The following is a 23,766-nucleotide window of genomic DNA, read 5'->3' as shown; positions in this document are numbered from 1 at the left end:
CGCAGTCCGGTTTCCGAGCCAACCACAGCACCGAGACCGCCCTCATCGCAGCCACCGACGACATCAGAACCCTGCTCGACATCGGGGAAACAACGGCCCTCATCCTCCTGGACCTCTCTGCAGCGTTCGACACCGTCTGCCACCACACTCTAGTCCAACGCCTCAACAACATCGGGATCCAAGAGAAGGCACTAGACTGGATCATCTCGTTCCTCGACGGAAGAACACAGAGAGTCCGCCTCCCACCGTTCCGATCCGAGGCCACCGAAGTCATCTGCGGCATACCGCAAGGATCATCACTCAGCCCCACCCTCTTCAACGTCTACATGAGACCTCTTGCAAACATCGCACGCCAGCACAACCTCAACATCATCTCATACGCTGATGACACCCAACTGATCCTCTCCCTCACCAGAGACCCCCGCTACCGCCAGAACGAGCCTGCACGAAGGGATGAAAGACGTCGCCGAGTGAATGAAGAACAGCCGCCTGAAACTGAACTCAGACAAGACGGAAGTCTTCATCCTGGGACCATCGCCCTCCGCCTGGGACGACTCCTGGTGGCCCCCTGCCCTGGGCACCGCACCCAAGCCAACCGACCACGCACGCAACCTGGGCTTCATCCTGGACTCTTCCCTCTCGATGACCAGACAAGTCAACGCCGTCTCCTCATCGTGCTTCAACACCCTGCGTATGCTCCGTAAGATCTTCCGGTGGATCCCGACCGAAACCAGGAAGATGGTCACCCAGGCACTCGTCACCAGCCGACTGGACTACGGGAGCACCCTCTACGCGGGAACCACAGCCAAACTACAGAAAAGACTCCAGCGCATACAGAACGCCTCCGCCCGACTCATCCTGGACATACCCCCACGCAGCCACATCTCCAGCCACCTGAGGGACCTGCACTGGCTCCCCGTCAGCAAAAGGATCACGTTCAGGCTCCTGACCCACGCACACAAGTCTCTCCACGACCTGGGCCCCAAGTACCTCAACGACCGCCTGACCTTCTACACGCCCACCCGCCAGCTACGCTCTAAAAGCCTCGCCCTCGCCGCCGTACCACGCATCCGAAGAGCCACCGCCGGAGGAAGATCCTTCTCCCACCTGGCAGCCAAGACATGGAACTCCCTCCCCATCCACCTCCGGCTGACACAGGACCATCTCACCTTCAGGAAACAACTCAAGACCTGGCTGTTCGAGCAGTAGCAAACCCCTCCCCTCCCCAAGCGCCTTGAGACCCTTCCGGGTGAGTAGCGCGCTATACAAATTGTATGATTGATTGATTGATTATTATTATTCAAGTTCACTTTTTTAACTTCACCGCACATACACCACAAGACCTCTAAATCACAATATTGCTGACGCAACTTTTTGTTTTAATTAGACATGACATTAAATATATATATATATATATTCAGCGTGTACTTTAAAAAGTGCATTCATTGATTATGTACACTTCGTTTAGCATAATATGGCATTTAAACACTGTCTACATCAATATGTGACGTTACAACGCAGTCGTTACACCGCGGTACGTTACATTGCAGTCATTACAACGCAAGAAGTTACAATGACTTGCACTAGATGCGCTGGACTTAGGAATAGTATGATTTACTATTCCAACTCCAGCCTACGTAACAGTAGGAAGGTGTTAGAATAGTAAATCACACTATTCCTTAGTGTATAGCACCATCCAGCGCAAGTCGTTGTAACGACTTGCGTTGTAACGACGCAATGTAAATGTATCGCAGTGTAACAACCACGTTGTAAAGGTCGTTTGCCATTCAAGTGGCTCTGCAAATCAGTACAACACTGGTAACTGTAATACCCACAGATTACCTGACTCCACCAGTACCTAGCAAAATGGATGCTTCCAGTGTAGAATGTGGTGGAAGACAGATGCTCTATACTGTTGCTGTGCTGCTGTAAACCATACAAGGACTGCCTCTACATTACTTCATAAAGCTCTACACTACCCACTGCTTGTGATACACCAGTAACACTGTTAGCAGCAAACAGTGATAGGAGTCATGGTGGCAGCGACCGTCCCACTGGGTTCATGTGCGTTATGGCTTTATGTAAGTACTCCTCAGAAGCCCTCACAGATACTTAACGGCCTTTTGAGGTTGTGTCAGTTACATCCTTATTAATAATTTCTCAAACAATCACTGTTGATTTTTTATGATTTCTTGATTCACTTTCTATTATTTTCCTGTGGAAGGTAAAATCAATTCTAACTATTTTAATTATTTATTGATAATTCTAGGTTTACCCATCATCGCCAGCAGCCTCCTTCCCCTTTCTTTTCTATAGTGGTATATTCCACCTATTTTCTCCACCATTAGTTGGGCGAAGAATGGGGGTCACGTGGTGACATTTGGGCTGTGGAGACTGATAAGAGTGGAGGGACCATCAGGAATGAACTGAGTAGCCTTGGAGAAGTTGTAACCTTTCATTTTAGTACATTCTACGTTTTACTGGTTTGTGACTTTTCATCATTACGTAGTTGTTATGAGATTTTTTTCATTATTAAACAAATATGACATACTATAAATGTCAAAAATTTTCTTCAGATAATAAAGAATTTATCTCAATGGTTGCATGTATAAGGAGCTAAGTGGGACATCCTTTTTCGATGTCTGGGGTCAGGGAAGAACAAAAACAAAAAATAAAGTAGTGCCAAGTTCGGTTGCCCAGCGACCATGCTTGTTGGTCAAGGGAAGCTCTATGTACAAATAAATGACTAAATTCTGATTTAGGTTCAAATATACATGGTTCTATCACCCTTTTGTCATGCCATGAAAGTGAGAGATCGCAAAATCAAGACCATATTTCACAGCTGTACTCACAGATCAGCCTTCTGCTAAAATCCAGTATATGATGTTGTACAGCTGTATAACCCCTGATTCCCTACCAGGAAGTCACTTACAATTACAACTTGGAATGTGCAAGGTATAGCTTTGTCTTTTTAGGGGAAAGGACACAAGTACAGACTTTATGTAGAGGGTGTTGGGTCATGACATCTTCATCCTAGAGGATTCCTGAATCAGTAAATAAGTTATTCATGACTTCCTATAAGGGAACAGGGTTCACTGTCCCTGTAAAAACATGTTTTAGATGCATCCACAACCATGTAGCCAAACATTTAGGGACATCTTCATGAAGGAATACTGTAGTATTATTTTACGTGCTCTTACATGTCTTTGTGAATTGGCCTCAAAACATCTACAAGTAAACTAAACTGGAAATAAAATGGGACTGTTCTCACAGAAGAAGTACAAATAGAATGGACGGTGCCATCTGCACTTATTTTTAATAGTGAGTTAAACATTTCTGGCCTGGACCACTAAGGGTATGTAAGAGTATGTAAAAAAGTACTCCTGTTGTACTACTTCCCATACTCAAATACTTTTATGAAACATCTCTTTAATAGAGGTGTGATCAGACATCTACCTCTGTGTAATATACGTGTTGGATATGGAGGACTAACTTTAATGGTACAGTCCATCAAATAAGGTTTGTATCATGACGTCTCCCGACAATGGTGATATTACTCACTTTTCCCATACGGAATGTGGGGACACCTTAAATGATTTACTCTTTAAACATTTGTCCGTTTGTAATGAGCTTACTAGTACTCCAGTTACAGTGAGTTGCACTGATAATGGCAGAGGCGATAAAAATGTAATGGATTTTCTACTATTTCCCCAGCGCTATTCTGAACTGGTTCTAGGATTTTCCATCTACGATATTGCAACCAGCGATCACTTTCCCCAAAGCGTAGTTCTGAATACCAACCTTTTTACACAGCGGGGGATGCACTTGGAGTCATTACCTTGGAGAATATTGACATCTCCTGTCCTAACAGGTATGTACTGAGATGGTCCCTGGAGGAACCATCCAATTTTTTTGTAAAACTAATCAGAAAACAGGGAGGCTTTTGAACTGTGCTTATGTAAATGTAAATGTAGCCGTACTTGTAAAGCGCACAGATACTCCTGAGTGTCCTGGCGCTGTACTTATACCGCTAGGGAACCCTTCCTGGTTTTTCCCCGTGAAATGTCCACTCCTGGGCATCCCCAGGGTGCAACCAGGCATCCCTAGCGCTGCAGGGGGCCGTTGTGGAGACTAAGCAAGCTATTGCCCAGAGTTGCAGCGTGGGACCCATGCTTAGAGTAGGCACCGAGGCGAGAAATCAGTTCCAAGGAATTATGAGCCCAAGATCCGCCGAAACCAGTCAAGGCAGGAATTGAACCCTGGCCACGGGCCAGACCTCTGCATCAGGGTCTGCCGCTCTAACCATTGAGCCACACTTCTCCACTTAGATGAAGATACGGAGGCACACGAGTTCATACAAGTGTTTGATCTTATAAAAAAGGGAATTGGTGAAGGGCTCCATATTATTTGGAGCAAAGTTAGGGCACTCTATTCTAGCTGGTTTGATTCGGCATGCACTAAAACCCATAGAAAACTAAAATTAGCCTTAGCCAAAAAACTGAGACAGGTCTAGACTTGCATATAAACTGGCCATTAACCAACATAAAAAAGCTTAAAGGAGGATACTTGGAATCGACAACTTGAGTCCAGTTTGTCTAATGATAACATCATGTTCTGGCGCACTATTAATTCTCCTTTTTATGACTCTGCAGACTGCCCTCGAGCTGAGATAGCTATCACTGAGGCCACTTGGCTATCCTATCTTACAAATTTATATTTTTCTAAGAATGACATTGCGACTTCATTGCCTATTGCATCCTCCTCTGGTGTGCCTGCTACCACTTTATCACCAAACAAAAGGAACTACCCGGAATTTACCTTGGATGAAGCAGTTGTGACACTGAAGACAAGCAAGGGTGGTAAAGCACCAGTCCCTGATGGGATCCCTATTGACTATTTTAAGTCTAACACTGATCTTTGGAGCCCCATCCTTAGTTGCTCCTCAGAGCCTGCCGGGACAAAGGTTTTTTGCAAACCTGAATGAATGAATGAAACACAACTTATAACGCGCAACTTTGCCCAACGGACGTCAAGGCGCCTAACCAAAGATAGTCCAGAGTCAGAGAGCATGCTACTGATAGGCCTTGATGAAGAGCCGCATTTTTAATGCTTTCTTAAAAAGAGCCATAGAGGATTGTGCTTTTAACTCGGAAGGGAGGTCATTCCATAGTTTGGGGGCTATAGAGGAGAAGGCCCTTCCACCCCATCTGACTCTGTTTGTTCGAGGGACAGATAGGAGCTTTTTGGAGGCAGAACGAAGGCTTCTGCTAGGAATATAAGGGACAAGAAGGGAACCAATGGCTTCTGAGCCTCCACCTGATAAAGCACTGAAAACCAGACATAGAATTTTGAAAGTGATCCTAAGGTGGATCAGGAGCCAGTGCAGACTCTTCCTGGCGAGAGTGGCAGAGGAGGTGTTAGGGACGCCCAGGACAAATTTAGCAGCCGCGTTCTGAATGGACTGAAGGCGTAAAATAAGGCTCTTATTTATTTCCGCATACAGTGCGTTACAGTAATCCAACCGTGATGCCACCAAGGCGACCACGGTCTGTTTACGGGCTTGGGGGGAGAGATAATGGGCTATTTTCCTAAGAATCTTAATGACTCCCCAACAGGTAGACACAGTTCGATTAACCTGCTTTGTCATAGCCAGTGACGTGTCAATAATCACGCCCAGGTTGCGGGCTGATTTTACAGGTACAGGACATACTCCCAGGGAAGGGGGCCACCATTCACTGGACCATATGTCTTGATCTTTGCCGAAGATCAAGACCTCGGTTTTCTCTCCGTTCAGCTTCAGTGAATTTAGAATCATCCATTCGGAGACTGCCTGCATACAGTTCCTGAAGCTGAATGCGGAGGTACTCACTGAGTGGGAGAGGGACACCATGATCTGCGTGTCATCGGCGTATGACACCACCTCCATCCCGTGCGATCTTACTAACCTGGCAAGTGGGGCCACATAGATGTTAAAAAGGGTCGGGCTCAAGGCCGACCCCTGTGGAACCCCACACTGCACAGGCTTAGCAGGGGAGAGGAACTCTCCTAGCTTGACCCTCTGCTCTCTTTGGCTGAGGAAAGAGGACAGGAGGCTCAGTGCTGGGCCCACCACCCCTATCTCCTTTAGCCGAGCTGTTAAAGTCAAAGGAGATAGGGTGTCAAAATCTGCAGTCAGGTCGAGTAGGACCAGCAAAATAGTCTGGCCTCGGTCAACCTTAGATCGAATATTGTCGACCACTACCGTGAGAGCCGACTCGGTGCTATGGAACTTTCGGAAGCCGTGCTGAGATTGGTCCAAAAACCCAGAGACCTCAAGAAAGGAGGTGAGATGCTGATTAAGATGGAATTCAAGCATTTTAGCTGGGGCAGGCAGCAGCGATATTGGTCGAAAGTTTTTGAGGATTTCAGGAACCAGAGTCGGCTTTTTAAGCAGCGGCTTGACTATGGCCTTTTTCCAAACAGCTGGGAAGATGCCCTGAGTCATGGCACAATTCATTATCTCCAAAATATGGGGCAACAGGGTTTCCCTACATTCCTTCAAGATCTTCAAAGGGCAGGGATCCAATGGTGAGCCTGACTTGGTTCTGTTTAGGAGAGAATCTAGTTGCTCAAGGGTGAGGGGTGGGAAGTCGGACAAGATCTTTGAGGGAACTTTTCCCCAACATTCTAAGGAAGGTTGAGTCGGGAGAGGAAGAGGGCTCATTTGGGCTCTCTGCGCTTCAAGAGTGAAGTAAATGTCTGCAATTTTGGTATGGAAGAACTGCGCGATCCTGTCGCACAACTCTTGGGAGCCTGTGATGGGATCAGGAGTTTGTAGGGAGCACAAAGAGTCAACGATTTTAAATAAATCCCTAGAGGAGGTAAGGGACGTTGTAAGCTTAGAAAAGTAAGCCTGTTTTTCTTTGATGACCCTTATCTTGTAGTCTGCCAGCAAAAGCTTATGTCTTTCTCGATCTTTGGGGTTCCAGGTTGTCCGCCATAACCTCTCCTGCCTCTTACAGCTCTGCCTTAGGAGCCTAAGAGGCTCAGTAAACCAGGGGGCTGATGGTTTCCGCCTCGCTGAATAGCGATAGGAGGCAGGGGCCAGAAGATCTACTGCTCTGGAGATAGAGTTTGCAAACTCCAGCGCAGCATCGCTGGCATCCTTTGCAGCTAACGTGGTGGTCTGCGCTACAAGGGGGGTGTGAGAGTCGTTCGTGATACCCCTATAGTTCCGTTTGGGTTCCTTATTCGTGAACCCATGGCACAGGGAAGGGGAGGGGGTGAGTTCAAGTTCCAAGGGTACCGCCAGATGGTCAGACAATACCAGGGGGATGGGAGGGCCCGTAGAGAGTCTGGGGTCGTTGGAGAACACCCCGTCTAGAATGTGGCTGGCCAGGTGGGTAGAGCTATTTACCAGATGGTATAGGCCGCAGGCGGTCATAAGGTCCACTAAAGAGAGGGTATCCTTCAAGCAGAGATCATCTAAATGAAAATGTAGGTCCCCATAACCGTAAGGTGTGATTTGCCAAAATAAGGTTCTAAAATTTTAAGAAGTTTATGGCTAAAACTGGATCTTGGGCCAGGGGGTCTATAGATGAGGAGACCGGAAAAAGATGCACAGGGAGAGGAAGATATAGAGAAATGAGTGGCCTGAAAAAGATCTGAAGGAGAGGAAAGAGTTGTAGTGCGACAGACAGCAGAGGCTTTGTAAAGAATCACCAACCCTCCACCCCTGCGACCTACTCTATTCAGTCTGTTTAACGCGTAGCCCTCAGGGATGGCATGCAGGAGGTCCGGACCAGAGGATTCAGATGCCCAGGTTTCGGTGATATAAACCCATGAGGGGTTCCTGGCAGTGACAAAATCGTGGAATGCAATGTTGTTTTTAATCAATGACCTAGCATTGATGAGAAAACTTCTTTCAATATGAGCAGTAGGTGTAGGAGGTGTTTTGACCATGGTGCGTCTATTAAGGCGGTGAGAGAGAGAGAGGGCTCAGTGTAGTTAGAGTAGCAGCAACAAGGGGGTGAGGAAAGAAGAGCTTCCGGGGTGAGACTATGGTGGCAGGGTAGGAAAGGGGGTTTAAGTGTGACTATATCCCTATAAGCATAGAACCACGTTACCTGACTACCCAGCGATGTCGTGGATTCCTCCCTGCGCAGCCCGTCCTGTAGCCCGTCCTTAGCGCGGACGGGCGCAGACGGGCTTAACTTTGGCGCAACTTCGGCGCGCGCAGGCTGATCGCGTCCGCTGATAGCGGAGAGAGACATCAAGGATTAAATAGGGGCCGAGCTACAAGGCAAAGCCCTCGTGAACCTAGCAGCCAATGAGGAATGAGCACAGCTATTCTCCGGCACCCTCCACAACAAACGGGAGATCCCGCGGTGGAACGGGGCGCTGGCAGGGAGGGAGAAGGTAAGAGTGAAGCTTCTAATCCACAGTGCAAATCACTAATAGCACGTTCTAAAATGTCTACACATTAAAAACAGTTTCGATGTTTACCCTGCCACATCGTAGTCATGCAGCGTAGGAGAGTGTGAACATCAAAGCATTAAAACATTAAAGCTTTTCGCAGCAAGCATCCGAAAATAGCCCTGGCACCATCGATTAAAACCTGGACTGAGTCTCCTATTGTCCCTATATTTAAGAAGGGCGACCGTAATAGCCCAGTACATTACAGGCCAATCTCTCTTTTAGATTCGTTAGTGAAGGTGGCGAGCGCATTCTTTTAGGCCAACTGCAGGACTAGGCTAATAATAAATAAAATGAATTATCCCTTGGGGTCAATAATCAAACATTCATCACAACCATACATCCGTGTACTTCAATGTCCACCTTAAACTCTACCTAATGTTCTGTGAGTAAGTGGATCATAGTCTCAATCTCCCTAACCCAAGTGATAATTCCTTTTTTTTATTCATGTACTGTGGTGCCCTGGGCCTTGGATAGCTGAGCCATTCCCTTCCATATTTCATAGAGTCTAATAATATCCTCTCGGACCTGCAGTATGGCTTCAGGTCTGGGTTGTGGACTACGGAACAGGCCATTAACCTGGACATTCTCATTGGCAAATACATGCACATCAAGGAAGAAAACCTGTTTTTAGATTTTGTTGATTTATTTCCGGTTTTGATTATGTGGTTTACGAGTAATTGTGGTCTATTATGGCTAGCAAGGGAGTTGACTGTACCATTGTAAACTTCCTCAGAGATCTGTATGCTCAAGGTTGGGGCAGAGTACGTTTCGGCCTTAACTGCAATTGTACCCAGCCATTTAATATAAAAAGAGGGGTTCGACAAGGCTGGTAACTTGCCCGTTTTTTGTTTAATCTCTATTTCAACAGCGTAGGCATCACTTTGGCAAGCAAGTGCGTAGATTTACCTCAAGTGGGTCATCGTCCAATACGAGAACTTTTTTATGCCGATGATGCTGTTTTAATGGCTAGAACACCTCTTGCTCTCCAGCGACTAGTCAACGAATTCGCCAATTTGATGCAGAGCCATAGGCTAAAAATTAACATTAGCAAAACTTTTGCAATGAAAATCGGGAATAGGGCCTCCCGTTGTCATGATATATATATATATTTTTTTTAATTTCTGTTTTATTTTCATACAAAGGGCAAGGAGAGGGTCTAGAAATACACAGCACAGGGCCCACAACCCTACACTGGGCGGCTGCGCAAATCAAAGGGTACACGGGTGATTCCAAAAGAGTCTACCGATGTAAACTGTACTCAGCATGTCGCCTACAACCCTTGGTGGGCCGGCCGCGTAGTGCATGTGTCATAACATTAGATTGCATTCTTGGGAGAATTGCAAGACCCAAAGTTAACATATGCAACATCACAACAAGAGAAAAGGAAGAAGGGGTAGGCAAGAGGCCTACCGAAAGAGGACAGTAAAGAGTGAACAGAAAAAGAGCGGCGAGGGAGTAAAAAAGATCAGGGGAAAGAGAGGAGCCCATGACAGGGGGGCTATGTAAGACGATGGTGACGAGGAGAATACTGGCGGGCAGGAAGGGAAGTAAGGGGTCGTGATATTTTTGTTGAAGGTGCAAAAATTCAATTTACAACCTCATTTTCTTACTTGGGAATTGTATTTAGTCAAACTGGGAAATGGCAACGGGCGATGAAATTAAGACAACTCCACTTTGTTAAAACAACAAGAGCCCTGTAGCATTTCGCTAGCAAACAAGGAATCAAACATCCAAGGGAATTGATGACCTTTTATAAGACCAAATGCAGACCCACTGCCACGTATGGGTCTGAACTCTGGGGACATGGTCAGATCGATAGCCTTCAACTGGAAGAAAATGCATTCTTTAGGAATCTTCTTGCCGTTCCGAAAAGCAGCCCAACCTATGTTTGCCACACGGAATTAGTAGCCCCTTATATAGTAGATTTGATTAGGGTGCAGCCTGTGTTACTATGGCATAAAATCTGGTCATCTACACTTAACCAATCTATTATTGCTGATTGCCTTAGTTCTTGGCAGATATTGGTCGTCCCGAGTATTTTGATCATCTCAAGACCTTAGTATCTGTTCAAAGAAAAGTACTCAAAATGAAATGTCTATCACTATTAGAGGACATGAGATTATCATCCGAAATTATGAAACCCTCTGTCTTGAGGAACCAGATGATCTTGACTAGCTACCACGTGCAATTTTATTTAGCCAACGTGTACAACATGCACCACAGGTTTGTGCTGACCCGGTTTCGCTTGGATATTTTTCAACACCTAGGTAATTTCCCCACCACTAATAACTGGTCACCTGACAAGGCGAAATGCACTTGTGATGATATCTCCTCGCAGAGCACCATGCTGTTATGTTATGTTATGTTAAGTGTAGCTTATAAAGCGCACTGACACCGAAGCTTCCTGGCGCTGGTAGACAGAACAGAGTGAGAGGTAGGCGTAAGTAACGGAGTCTAGATAAGGGTGTGGAAAAGATGAGTTTTAAGCATTCTCCTGAAATTCAGAAGGGAAGAGCAGGATTTGATCGGGAGAGGGAGAAGGTTCCAGAGCACCGGGGCTAAGTGAGAGAACCGGCGGCCGCCGAATCTCTTAGTTTTGCTCTTGGGGGTGATCAGCAAGTCGCGATGGGCGGATCGAAGATTGCGTGTGGGACGGTGAGGACGAATGATAGATTTTAGGAAAGTGGGGCACGGGCCATGGAGTGCCTTAAAGGTGAGGCAGGCTACCTTGAAGGCAGCCCTTCGATCAACTGGGAGCCAGTGAAGGTTCGCGAGCAGAGGTTTAGCTGATTGCCATCTGGGAATTCCGTGAATCAGGCGGGCAGCTTGATTCTGGACAGTTTGAAGGCGCTGAATCAAGAATTGTGGCAGGCCATGGTAAATGGCGTTGGAAAAATCCAGGCGGGAGAGTACCAGCGAGATTACAGTTTGGGTGAGGGCCGCCGGAGGAAGAAAGTGGCGGATTTTGCGGATCCTCCGAAGTTGGTACATGCAGGAGGAAACCACCGCTCCAACTTGAGCCCTGAGAGAAAGCTCGGTGTCTATGATGACGCCCAAACTTTTTACTGTTTTTGCTGGGACGGGAGGGGAGCCGAACTCTGGGGGCCAGAACTGTGGACCCCAGTAGATGGAACTGAGTCCAGGAAGTAGGAGCTCGGTTTTACCGGGGTTCAGCTTTAATTGGTTCTGGTTCATCCAGAGTTGGATATGAGTCATGGCTCCATGAAAGGTTTTAATGGCGTGAGGTGAGTTAAGGGTAAAGATGATTTGAAGATCGTCAGCATAGTTGTAAATGACGATATCCCATTTCAGAAGTGACTGGATGAGAGGCCGGAGATAAAGATTAAAGAGGAGCGGGGAAAAAGTGGAACCTTGAGGGACACAACAGGATGTGAGGGTTTTTTTGGCAGTATAAGGACCAAGGCGGACCGCCTGTGTTTTCCCCGTAAGGAAGGATCTGACCCACTCAAGAGCGACGCCCTGGATGCCCGCCTGCCCGACACGGTGGAGAAGGATGTTATGATCCACCGTGTCGAACGCGGCCGACAAATCCAGTAGGACGAGGGCTTGGGGGATTCCCGCGTCCGCGTTGCTTCTGAGTGTGTCAAGGACCGCCAGAATGACGGCTTCTGTGGAATGGGCGGGTCTGAAGCCGGCCTGAGTCGGTGCAAGATAACCGGAGGTTTCTATAAAACTGGACAGGCAGCGAGTGACGTGAGCCTCCATAAGTTTAGAAAAATAAGGGAGGAGGGAAATGGGGCGGTAGTTCGATGGCTCCGCCATATCGGCGCCAGGTTTTTTTAGGAGGGGTACCAGGATGGCTTCTTTAAAGGAAGAGGGGCAAGTGCCGCTGCTGAGGGAGCTATTAAGTAGGTGTAAAATACTGTCAGGTAGATTAAGACATATGCTCCGCAAGACGGACGGTGGGCAGCAGTCGTTCGGGGAGCCAGATTTCACACGAGTGGCTAGTTCCGCCAGAGAGGAGGAGTCTAGAATAGGGAAGGAAGTGAAAGACAAGGGGTTGCACACTGTTTTCTTCCGTAAACATTTCTCTGGGTTGAGGAAGAAATATTTGAAACCATTGTTACTGCAGCTGGGTTTTGTACAACGCCGACCAGCTTTCACGTACCTGCAAATGTTACAGAATTTCTACATATGTGCTGTACTGTCCCGATTTCTACTGCCCGTCATTGACTGCAGGAAGCAGCAGTAATTTGAAACTGATTGTGTAATTGATGATTGTAATTGTGCACTGGAGTCTTTTTTAGCTTTTTAATATTTTTTTAACTTTTATATTGGTTTTAATAATTTTGTTATGGATGTATTTTGTAGCTTTTATGATTCACATTGTGAGTTGGAATAATGCTTATTTTGAATTGAATTTGGTACTGTTACAAATTCTTACATGGAAAATCATATTAAATGGGCATATGAGGTCACATACAGGATCAAATATGGACTTCATTTCAAACCAGGAGGATATGTATATGTTGATAAAATATAAATCATATCCAGATACCCCTTCATCACCCAAGAACATTTATCAAACACAATCATTGAAATTAAGATAAAGCCTATGTCTGATCAATTTTAATAGGTGGATGAAAGCAGATTCCTTTGGTCAATTTACATTAAATTGATTTCTGGGCAGTTCTTTAATTGATTATACCAGCTTTTTCAACCAGCAATCACCAATCGGAAACCAACATCACGCAGTAGCACACATTTATCATATAAAAAAACCCACTCAGAAGAACCTTCACAATCTTCTCCGTACATTTGTCTGGATAGTGTTAGTGGGAGGGGTCAAATGTGTGTCTTGCTTCTGTACCAATGAGCTGAGAAGCATGGCCAGTACATTTAATGATAATTTTAACCAGACACCAGCTCACACAAACCAACCAATCACAAGTTGAAGAAACCCCTCACAGCAACAGTGTCACTAAAGATATACCAGTGAAAAATTATGGTAACACAAAATATCCAACTAGAAAACTTTTGGCCTTGTGGTGGGCAGGTCCTAATATCCTTATTGCCCATACCTTGCCAGGTGTTAACTGCTGTTAATTGCCATTTCCCTTAAACAGGTCAGTTCTAGAGCATATATGCTGGGCAGTCAGTTGATAGCTGTTTATGCCCAAGAGATGACAATTACACTTAAACAAAAAGTGTGTTTTACTTAACTTTATTCAATCTGATCTATGTTGCTTAATTCCATTCTTTATCTATAAGTGAGGCAGAAGCATTTTTATGGAGATGCTCGCCCAACCACTTTTTGCTGATTGTGTCTATGTACTAAGAACCCAACTCCTGGTTTGTATTGGGCTGATAACAGGTGCATGAAGAGCCCGGAAGCACAGAGAACTTTCAAGAACATCAGATGGCAAGGAAAGAGGACTGGAAGAACATGACACATGGCACTTTAGCTTGATGATTGAAAGGTCAGGCTTTCTACAGCCTGAACTCCACACAAGCTATTTGTGCCTCCACTAGTGCTAAGGCTTACACTTACCAGAATCTGGTTGTGAAACTGTATCACCTTATCCGTCTGGCTTTCCCAAGGCTGCAAGCACAGCTCGTGCGTCACTACAGATATCGCCTTCTAGAAGTACAAAAAGTGTTTCATTTCCACATTAAATGTATTTATCAGACAAACATATTTATACATTTAAAGACTTAGAAAACACCCAGGGAAGTGCAATATCTGGTGATTCTTTGCTGCACAATGAGAGGACGTTTTAAACAACAGTTAAAATGTACACTTCCAAAATATGAACAAGCCAAGGCATTTATTTTAATATAGTAAATATGAATTCGAGGTTCGAGCAGAATACTTACTCGAATGCCCTGATTACCGGTAATGTAGACGTATGTGCAAGGATACCGCCAGATGACTCAATAATGCTGGAGGCACATTGATTGGAAGAACTTTTTTGGAGGCGACTTATTAGGTGCTACACGTCAGCGGGTCTGTCAGGGTGCTTCAGTTACAGTACTTGTTGATTGACATACAATCTGTTGAGTGACGTACAAGAGAGCAACAGATTACTGTAAACATGGCGAGCAAAGAAAAGACAACGCTACCTCCCTTTGGAAATGTTGGTTCTGATGGAGACTCTGTTCCCTCTGCAGATACTTTGTCTTGTAAATATATGGGTCTTAGGACACTGAGTCCAAGGAAAGTTTGTTCATTATGCTGCCATGGGTCTGGGTTGTACCACTTATGACCCCGATGTCACAGTGGCATCAGACACAGTGTGACAACGAGAAACACTTGAATGATGCTGCAACAGTATCATAGGTTCTGCCCCTTGCTGTAGGGTATTCGTCAAGAGCTAGTTGTGCAGGTATAAGGATACCTAGACCCCCTGCACACACAGAAGAGGTTCTGCCACTACTATTGCCAACAGCTTCATGAATGGTCGAGGTGTACACATGAGACAAACAGCAGACCCTGGCACTGAAATGCTTGCCTTCCACCTTCCAGAACAGGGTCAATTTATGGGTGTGGAGAACCCCAACTTGAAAAATATGTGTTTGCCTGTCCAGAGACACCAGTCAACCGTCCTTTCTCAATGCTGGCTGAAACGGCACCAGAGATACATTCCTTAACTTTTCCTTCTACACCTACCTGTTAAGAGCTTTTTCATCTAATATAGACCTCAACGTTCCCATATTTTTTTAGTTGTAAGAATGAATAAGGAATAAATCCCCACATGTCATTCTTGTGGCAGCTTGCCTAGGGCATGCATGAAGGCCATTAATGCAACATCCTCTAACAGCTTGTGTATCTGACCTTCAATTTGGTGGTGAAGGTCAGGTTGAAGGAAAACTCTAGGATTGAAGACTCTAACCTTTTCCCACTAATCTAAAGCTTATTCCACTCAAACATTGTACCTGAAATTCCCAAAAGATTCCATCCCTTAGCTGCAGATGCCAGAGTGAGTCACAGTTGTTTGTTTGGTATATGTTCTGTTCCTAGAAGGTTTCCTGCCTCAGAAAAGGCTGATCGGTGCCTCTGTGGGGCTAGGGGGGTTAGAGTCATTGACATATATTGCTACACAGGGTAAAAAGTCTTATGATTAGGCACAAGCTACAACAGCCGCCCAGGCTGTCTGAATGCCTTCCTTTTTCCAGTGTGTGATCATCAGTGTCTCTCAGCTATTTCCCACATCCATAATAATGTCCAAGATTATTGACTCCGAACCTGGGAAAAACCAGAAACCAAAAACCAAAGTCAAGAGCGTCACCTGTTTCCAGAAGAGACAGACATCTGGCAAGCAATGAACACAACAGAGTCTGAACCAGACTGCATTAAAAGTTTTGATGACTCCATACCATCAACCATCAACTGATTGAATGTTCCACCTGTGAATCAGGCAGATGTACCACTGCTTACTTCACCGGCTGCCACAAAGAAGGCTAAATTACTGGTCTCATTTACAGACCTCAAATGTACAGATCGTGTTGCATCCATTGTCTGGGAATTTCTACCTTGGAGGCGTCAGGTTGGGAATGTGTTCGGCTAACCTTGGTGTTAGCCACAATCACTACTAGGGAAGGGGGTGGTCATTGGGTGTTTTGGTAAGTAAAAGAGAGAACCCATGTCAAGCTAAATTTCTTTAGGAACATCCCTGAAACGCAGAAATTGAGGCTGATTCCTCCCATATGTCATCTACTGGATTTTTAAATCCTTCTGCTCTAGAGGCCCCAAGTGCAGAATATCTGTAAATATGTTGTGCGCATCAGCCTTCTGGGTCATGGGCGGGTTTAACACCAGGTACCTCCTCTGTGGTTGTCAGAGAGCAGCTGACTCACCAGATTCAGGACACTCCAGATCACTTGCACTTCACTTTGTTGTCAACCTCTTCTCCCTCTTGCACTTTGACTTATGCATAATGCACACTTCAATCATTGATATCAAGGTGACACTCAGAGGGAGACATGGCATGTCTGTTATTAGGAGTGATGACCATGGAATCAGACTGTGGCTTTGGTGTAGATCTCTCCAGTGCCTGCTGCACTGCAGCCCAAGGTCCGTGCTGTGTAACAGACTATTTATTTATTTATTTAGAGAGTTTTATATAGCGCGACCGTGACCCTTGGGTATCAGAGCGCTTTACATTCACATGAGGTAGGTTCGTTAATATACATCTTAACTGGCCTGAGGTAAGTTTTGTACAAAGCAATATAAAAAACATTTCACATGGTATGAGGTAGTTTCGGAGATTACATATATCTGTATAAGGTTCGGATAATACATATGTCTGTATAATTCCTGTAAATGTCTGACTTAAAAGTTTCAATGGAGGTCCTTGGATTAGACTACTGAGCTGTACTTGCTGTATTGTGACTCCAGTATCAATAGTTTGGAGTTGTCTTATTCTGCATCCGTAGATCTGGATTAGTATGGTATCGATATTGGTTATCCTTAGCGTAGCATGGGATTTTCTCTTCTTTTTCCATTTGTTGAGCTATTTTGGAACATCTATGATCCGGTGGTGGTGATGCCCTGTCTTGTCTATTTGAGGAACTTACTCATTAGGAAGATCTAAGCTTCCCTCTTGAATGTAGCAGTGTTTGTGATTTTCCTAATATTTGAGGGGAGTGAGTTCCAAATTCTGGGGGCTGCTCCGGAGAAAGCTCTGTTGTACGTTTTCTTCTTCCGGAACATAGGTGGCCTCAACAGCAGCTCCTTGGTACTCCTGCCGGTCTGCCTCTTCCAGATAACTCGATTTTCTGGGCCATATATCTTGGTGTTTTACAGTGGAGCGCTTTGTGGGTAATACATGCCATCTTCAGTTGGATTCTGGCTTCGTATGGTAGCCAGTTTAACGATTTCAGATGTGGAGAGATATGATCGAATTTCCTCGCTCCGGTGATGAGTCTTGCAGCTGCATTGAGGCATGCTTTTAGTGGAGCTGTGGAAATTTTTTGTAGACCTGCTAAGGTTGTGCATCCATATTCAATCCTTGTGACCACTAATGATTGTACTGCCAGTTTGAGGTTCGCCATAGAAATGAATGGTTTCACTCTTCTAATGTAGTTCAGGGGAAAACGGGCACTTTGTGCCATTGATTTGATGTGGGCTTTCATGTCTAGGTTCTTATCTAGTGTAATTCCTAGCGATTTTGCTGAATCCACTAGCGTAGGGGTGCAGTTTAGTGCCGTGATCAGTTTGGTCCATTCCTTCACTTCTGTGTGGTACTTTGGTGGTGAAATTAATAGGAATTCTGTTTTTTGTGCGTTTAGTTTCTGATGATTGGAAGGTAACCAGCAAAGTGACAGTTTTAGGGCCTCATTCATTTCCTTGATGTTTTCCAGGGATGCGATCTTCATGTAAATTTGCGTGTCGTCTGTGTACATGTGATAGGATATGTTTGTGTCTCGGAGAATTTCTGTAAGTGGTTCGACATAAAGGTTGAAAAGAGATGGAGATAGGGTAGACCCTTGGGGGACTCCAAATGAGTTGGGACACAATGGGGACTGTGTCTGGTTGACCAGAAATCTTTGCGTTCTATTCTGAAGGAAGGATTCAAACCATTTCAGCACATTTCCTGACAGACCCATCCTGTCATGAAGCCTGGCTAGTAATTTTCCGTGATTTACCGTGTCGAAAGCAGATGACAGGTCGAGTAGGATTAGTAGACATGTTCTATTGCTATCTAGGGCCTGTAACGCATCATCGACAATATGTAGGATCACTGTTTCCGTGCTGTGGCCTGTTCTGAATCCCAATTGGCAGTCGTCCAGTAGCATGAACTTAGCGATGTGTTGGCTCAGTTTATTTTGCACACATTTCTCAATTAATTTGGCAAGTAATGGAATATTGGTAACTGGGCGAAAGTTATTAGGATCTGCTGGGTCCGCTGTAGGTTTTTTGATGATGTGGAGACGTGTGGAGAAGTGTGGCTCACTGGTTAGAGGCGGCAGACCCGTAAGCAGAGAACTGCCCGGGACCAGGGTTCGATTCCCGACGCGGCAGGGTCGTGGACCAGGGTCAGCGGACTCGATAATTCTCGCCTCGGTGCCTACTCTAGTCAGAAACCACACTCGGCAACTCTGGGCATCAGCTTGCCTCATCTTCACAACGGCCCCCCAGACCGCCGGGGATGCTTGGTCGCACCTTAGAGATACCCATCAGGGACCATCTCTCAGGGTGAGCCAGGACGGGTTCCCCAGCGGTCGAAGCGTGGAGATACTCCTCCGGGAGTCGATTCCTAGCGCTATATAAACCCGCAATTAATTAATCAATTAATGTGGATGACTTGGCCTGTTTTTAGGCAATTCGGCAGGATCCCTTGCGATAGTGAGGCATTTATTATTCTAGTCCATATAGGGATGACGATATGGTTGATTTTTTGAAGACATTTAGGGGGGAACGGGTCATTGTAGTGGTTATTAGGTTTGATATCCGAGAGCGTTTTGGCGATGGTATTCTGGTCGTATCTGTGGCTAACAGGGTAACCGCTCTCTCATTTGAGCAATTAACCAAAACATCTAATCTTTCTATGATTCAAAGTGCCCCACTTGTATTGCAAACACTAGAGCCGGCCTTGCCACCACTAACCCTGCCCAACACTAGAGCCGGCATTGCCACCACTAACCCTACCCACTGCTTCGAACCTGTTTACCTGAACTTCAAACCCCATTACGACTCTTCACATTGGTCCGAAGAACAAGACTCTATTTCTGTCAAAGTTTTCAGATCAACTATAATCCCCAAAAACCTCTGGTGCACTCGTTGAGCTAGAACTTTTCGTGTGCAATTTTTTCACCCGCTACACTAAAGGAGGTTGATGTGTATCACAATGGCAGAATCATCAGTATGATGTCACCTGGAGTGTTGACAAGCGTCTCATGCCACGAGTGTTCTTTATGTGACAGTTGCTGCCTGTGCCTTGGATGTTGCCAGCTGGGACAGCTCTCTGTACCTGCCTAATAAATTCTTCTGCTATTAGTTCACAACGGTGTTCCCTCGTCATCTTTTCAGTGGCAACAGATGGGATGCCACTCCGACCGAACAACGAGCGTTTTTATTCGATGTCAGAAGCTCACTTATGCCATGTAATGGTTGATATAGATATTCTGCTCCAAACTTCCAGCGTTTGTCTTTCTTTCTTTTTAATTTAGAACAGTCAGTCCCTAGTGGGTGAAATTTTCTACCAGAGTTATAGCCCTCCGACCTTTCACCATGGCGATTGTTAAAGTCCGTCTCCCTCATTAGACTTCTCCTGTGACTCCTGCCAATAACTCAGGTTTAGAGCCTTCAACAATGTGTATAGCCCTCGGCAGCGGGCTAAAAAGCTATTTAGAACATTCGAATGTTAGGAGCTCCTGACAATGGAGTGGCTCCGGGCTTGTAATGGCTGATTTCTGGTTCAAAATTCTAATGCTTTGTAAATTAGAACATTCTACCCTCACTGTGGAGGGGTTCTAATAGCCTTATAGCCCTTCTGTCTTGGGCTATACTGGTTGTTAAAGGCCCTATCCCTCGTTATGTGTCCTTCTCTGTGGCTCAGGCCTACAACTCGGGTTCAGGGCATTTAACAACCGGTAAAGCCCTTGGAAGCGGGCTATAAGGCTATAATATACTTACCATGATGAAATCGGCGGTAGGCGACACTGCAGATGTAACATATTGTAGGCATGCATTGTTGATCTCGATGTAGTGGCATACAACCATACCAAGGTACTGAATTGCATTGCACTACATTTTCTGCTGCTAAGCCCAACACACAGGAACTATATAAAGGAGTCATGACTTCCAGTGTTAGGCATCAGCTGCTCTCATTTGCTGTAACCCTTAAAACGCTGCACCTATTTTACTCAACATCAGGAAGAACCGAAAAAACTTTGAAGGTGTGTGATGATGTTAGGTATTGTCCCAAGCACACCTTCAAAGGGAAAAGGGAACTGAGTTTGTTCAGGCAAACCAGCATCATTTAAGTGTTCGGCATCGACATGTCCAATTGGCATCCAACAACATTTGAGACATAAGTGGAGCCCTACAGCGCCGTGACTCCAAATTAAAATTGAAAATAAAGTGAATAAGTCAAAAATAAAAAGAGTCTTCAGGGTTAAGAGTATCCATTAGAACTTTAAGTTTAGAAGCCAATACAGAATTGACTACTGACCTCCCAACAGTTTGACCCTTGAACTTTACATTGGCAAGTCGAAGAATAATAGCCACTTTTTATTAACACATACAACAAGAACATACGTGCGCCGGTATGGCAGAAAGGCCATTACATTTACCACCTTATGGCACAAATCGAAATACTTTAACATCGCAAAAGTGACACAGAGGTTCGATATTGTACGTCACCGGGATGGAGATATTTTTAAACTCTTCATTAAAGTTCCAGGTGTTTTGGTCACACCTGGGACTCTGGTGAAGTTTTTCTAACTTTACTTCACATTCATAAGCAAATAAAAAAGATTGAACATATATCAGATTACCTCCAGCCTTTTAGTGTTGGTTTTCTGGATAGAAATGCCTGGAAACAGATCCGCCATTATGTGCTCAAAGAGAGGGACGTCTTCTGCCAGGAACTTGGGCAGGTTCCCTTCTTGCAAAGCACTGATTATGATCAGGGACTCCTCGTGTGCAGTGAGCCCCCTCTGACTGTCCCTGGAAGGAGAAACACAACTTTTCACGCAATGCACAAGCGAGGGTTTCATGTGTTCTATTCAAGCAGGTTGTGAAATGGACTACATACCACTTGTGTTAAATAGAAACCCCGGCCCTCTGACCCTTATCAAGGGTATCCTCTTGCCTGCCTCCACCCTCGATTGGGGCATTAAGAGCTGTTTTAAGTAATAAGCACCCGCCACGCACATTGAAAAATAGTTCCATGTGTCTGAAATTGATGTCCTTTGTGCTTTGGCGGCGCTCGTCATTTGCCAGTGCATTCATTGGGATGTGTTCTATTCTTATGAAAAGTATGGGATTATCCTGCGAGGGTTGGGGTAGTGGTTTAAGATTAGTGTCCATAGCTCCACAGTGTTTCATAGGTGGATGGAAGATCCATAGATCCATAACAGGGATTAACAGGGGCGCTGTCAGGAGCCTGGTGGCTTCACAAAAGCAGGCAAGGGGTCTCTGGAGCCTACTCAGGTGACATAGCTGAGGCCTGGTGTACCCTAGCTCTTTTTCATGGACCCCCTGTGGCTGTCCATAAAGAACATCTGTGGAGAGCTCGGTGGGTTGGAAGCAGTCGGTGATCTCCCATCTCCAAACATCCGCCTGTGACCAGTGGGTCACACTGCAAGTAACGGGGCAAAGCTGCAGTTCAACGCAATCGATGTAACTCGAACTCCACTCAAAGTTAAGAAATGAAAGTGTTCAGAAAAAAGTTATAATATTATCACTACTGTTGTATGAGGCCTGAGCATGTACAACTGGTATAATCTGTTTAATCTTGTATGTCTGTCTAATTTACCAATGACATTGCAGTGGGAGCCTGTTTTTTTTAACTCCTATCTTCGAACCGTGATTGTATTACTTTGTGCTGCGAAATATTACTAACTTGCTACCATGTTTGCAATATGCCATTTGGCCCTCTTTTTTCTTAATTTTTTTGTTGGCCTACACCACAAAAACTCCTGTAGTCTCGCTGATCTTTCTTGATTTCACAATTATATTCAATAGTCATTTTCGCCCCACCACTTTCAAAGTTCACCAGACGCAACTGGAAAAAACAGAAGGGGCAAACAGTGCCCAGATGCTGCAGCTGCATGGGCATTGCCCATGTACCTACCACCCGCTGTCACAAAACATGCATCCTGATCGGTAACATTGTAGGTGCTAAGGCGCTGAAAAGCAAATCAAGTGATTGAAAACCTAGAATCTGCTTTTTAGTGAAGTGTAAAGTTGTATTGGAAAATTTGCTTTCGTTTTAAAGAATGATAAGAATATTTATACATTGTTTTGCTTATAGCGCGAAATACTACAGCGTCTAAACTACAAACAACAGGCGTTCCAATTAGTACTCATATGTACAAAAACTATAAATGACTAAGAGAAGAAAGGCTGAGGTGGGCCTGCCGAGAGTCGAGCGTCTGAGTTCCATGCCGCATCGGATGTGAGTAGCAATTACTGCCGCTCAGTCTGGGAAGGCTCGTTTTGAGCAGCTGTCCAAAGAATTAACCCCAAAGGCTCGAATCCATGTGAAAAGCGAATACAGAAGGCAATAAAGAAAGGACGTGTGATGTGAGTGCAAGGAGACGCTGTGGGCAGCATCGAGACAATGCCAGGCTGGGCTGGGAGATTAAGATAACATGGATCCCTTCACTGTGGATTAACTGCCCCTTGCACACTGGAATGGGCCAGTAGTGACAGAGAGACTGCAGACTTTTTTTTTTTACAGAATATGAATCCCAGAAAGGAAAAGGAAAGTCAGAATATCATATTTTTCTAAGAACCAATCACCCCTGGGGAGACACACTGGGAACCACACATTTGTACTGATACAGTCATTCATCTAAGTTTCAACTGAGGGAAGAGACTGTGTGACCATGCCAGATGTGACAGCAACACCTGTTGCATTACAAAGCAGAAATGGTGGGAGGGAAACTGGGTTAAGCTTACTCCTGAGAGAGGTAAACTTGCGTTCATCATCTGTAGCCAGGTGAAGGGGCAAGATGAAAAAGTGAGAAAAGAACAGGATTCAGTTGGTGGTGGCTGGAGAAGGGGTCGGACAAGGCAAGACCTTTGTGCGGGGAGACACTTTGGCAACTGGGCAACGGCAAATGTGGGTATCACCAGTCTTAAACCTCAAGCCAGGAAAGATGCAAGATGAAGTTCTGTGGATCTTACACCCACAATCCTGGAGACAGTGTGTTGGGGTGCCCCACCACAAGATGGCTACCCATTGACAGGAGCGAGCTGGCTGGCTAAGCGCCCAGTACGAATAACGGAGGACCCTTGTTAGCGACAGAATGTGTAATTAGATCCACTATCCCAGGACTTCTGGGGGGACGAATGGATAAATGGGCATAGGTCTAGTTCCTCCAGGCATGTGAGAACATGCAAAAAAGAAGCAGAGAACTCTGGGTAGTTCCCAAGTTTAGATGAAGAGCATCTCCTGCATAGAGCATCCTACAACCCCAGCGACACTGATCTGCTCATGTGAGAACATGCGCACCTGTCCTTCTGTACTGATCACCTTTGCATATTTTGCTCTTTTTCTGACATCATGATGCTCGAGGTGTCATTTATTTTAATATCCTGCTCTATCTGTGACAAAGCTGCAGTGCACTTGTCATTAATCTTGGTTGTTTGTTATGCATATATTATTTAAGAAT

The 23,766-nt window shown here is 45.3% G+C and overlaps 1 protein-coding gene across 1 annotated transcript in view; it reads right to left on the bottom strand.

Moving 5' to 3' along the window:
* Nucleotides 1-23,766, bottom strand: part of DNAH14 (dynein axonemal heavy chain 14) — a 1,144,348-nt gene that overhangs the window by 664,071 nt on the left and 456,511 nt on the right. The window contains exons 36-37 of the mRNA XM_078647362.1: nucleotides 20,920-21,091; nucleotides 13,970-14,059 (exon numbers count right to left, since the gene is read on the bottom strand). Coding sequence (XP_078503488.1) covers nucleotides 13,970-14,059; nucleotides 20,920-21,091 — 262 coding nt within the window. The remainder of the gene's footprint in view (nucleotides 1-13,969; nucleotides 14,060-20,919; nucleotides 21,092-23,766) is intronic.

Source organism: Lissotriton helveticus, chromosome 6, assembly GCF_964261635.1.
Source record: "Lissotriton helveticus chromosome 6, aLisHel1.1, whole genome shotgun sequence".
Taxonomy (NCBI): Eukaryota; Metazoa; Chordata; class Amphibia; order Caudata; family Salamandridae; genus Lissotriton; species Lissotriton helveticus.
The sequence above is the reverse complement of the archived record's forward strand: the minus strand, read 5'-3'. Positions and strand labels throughout refer to the sequence as shown.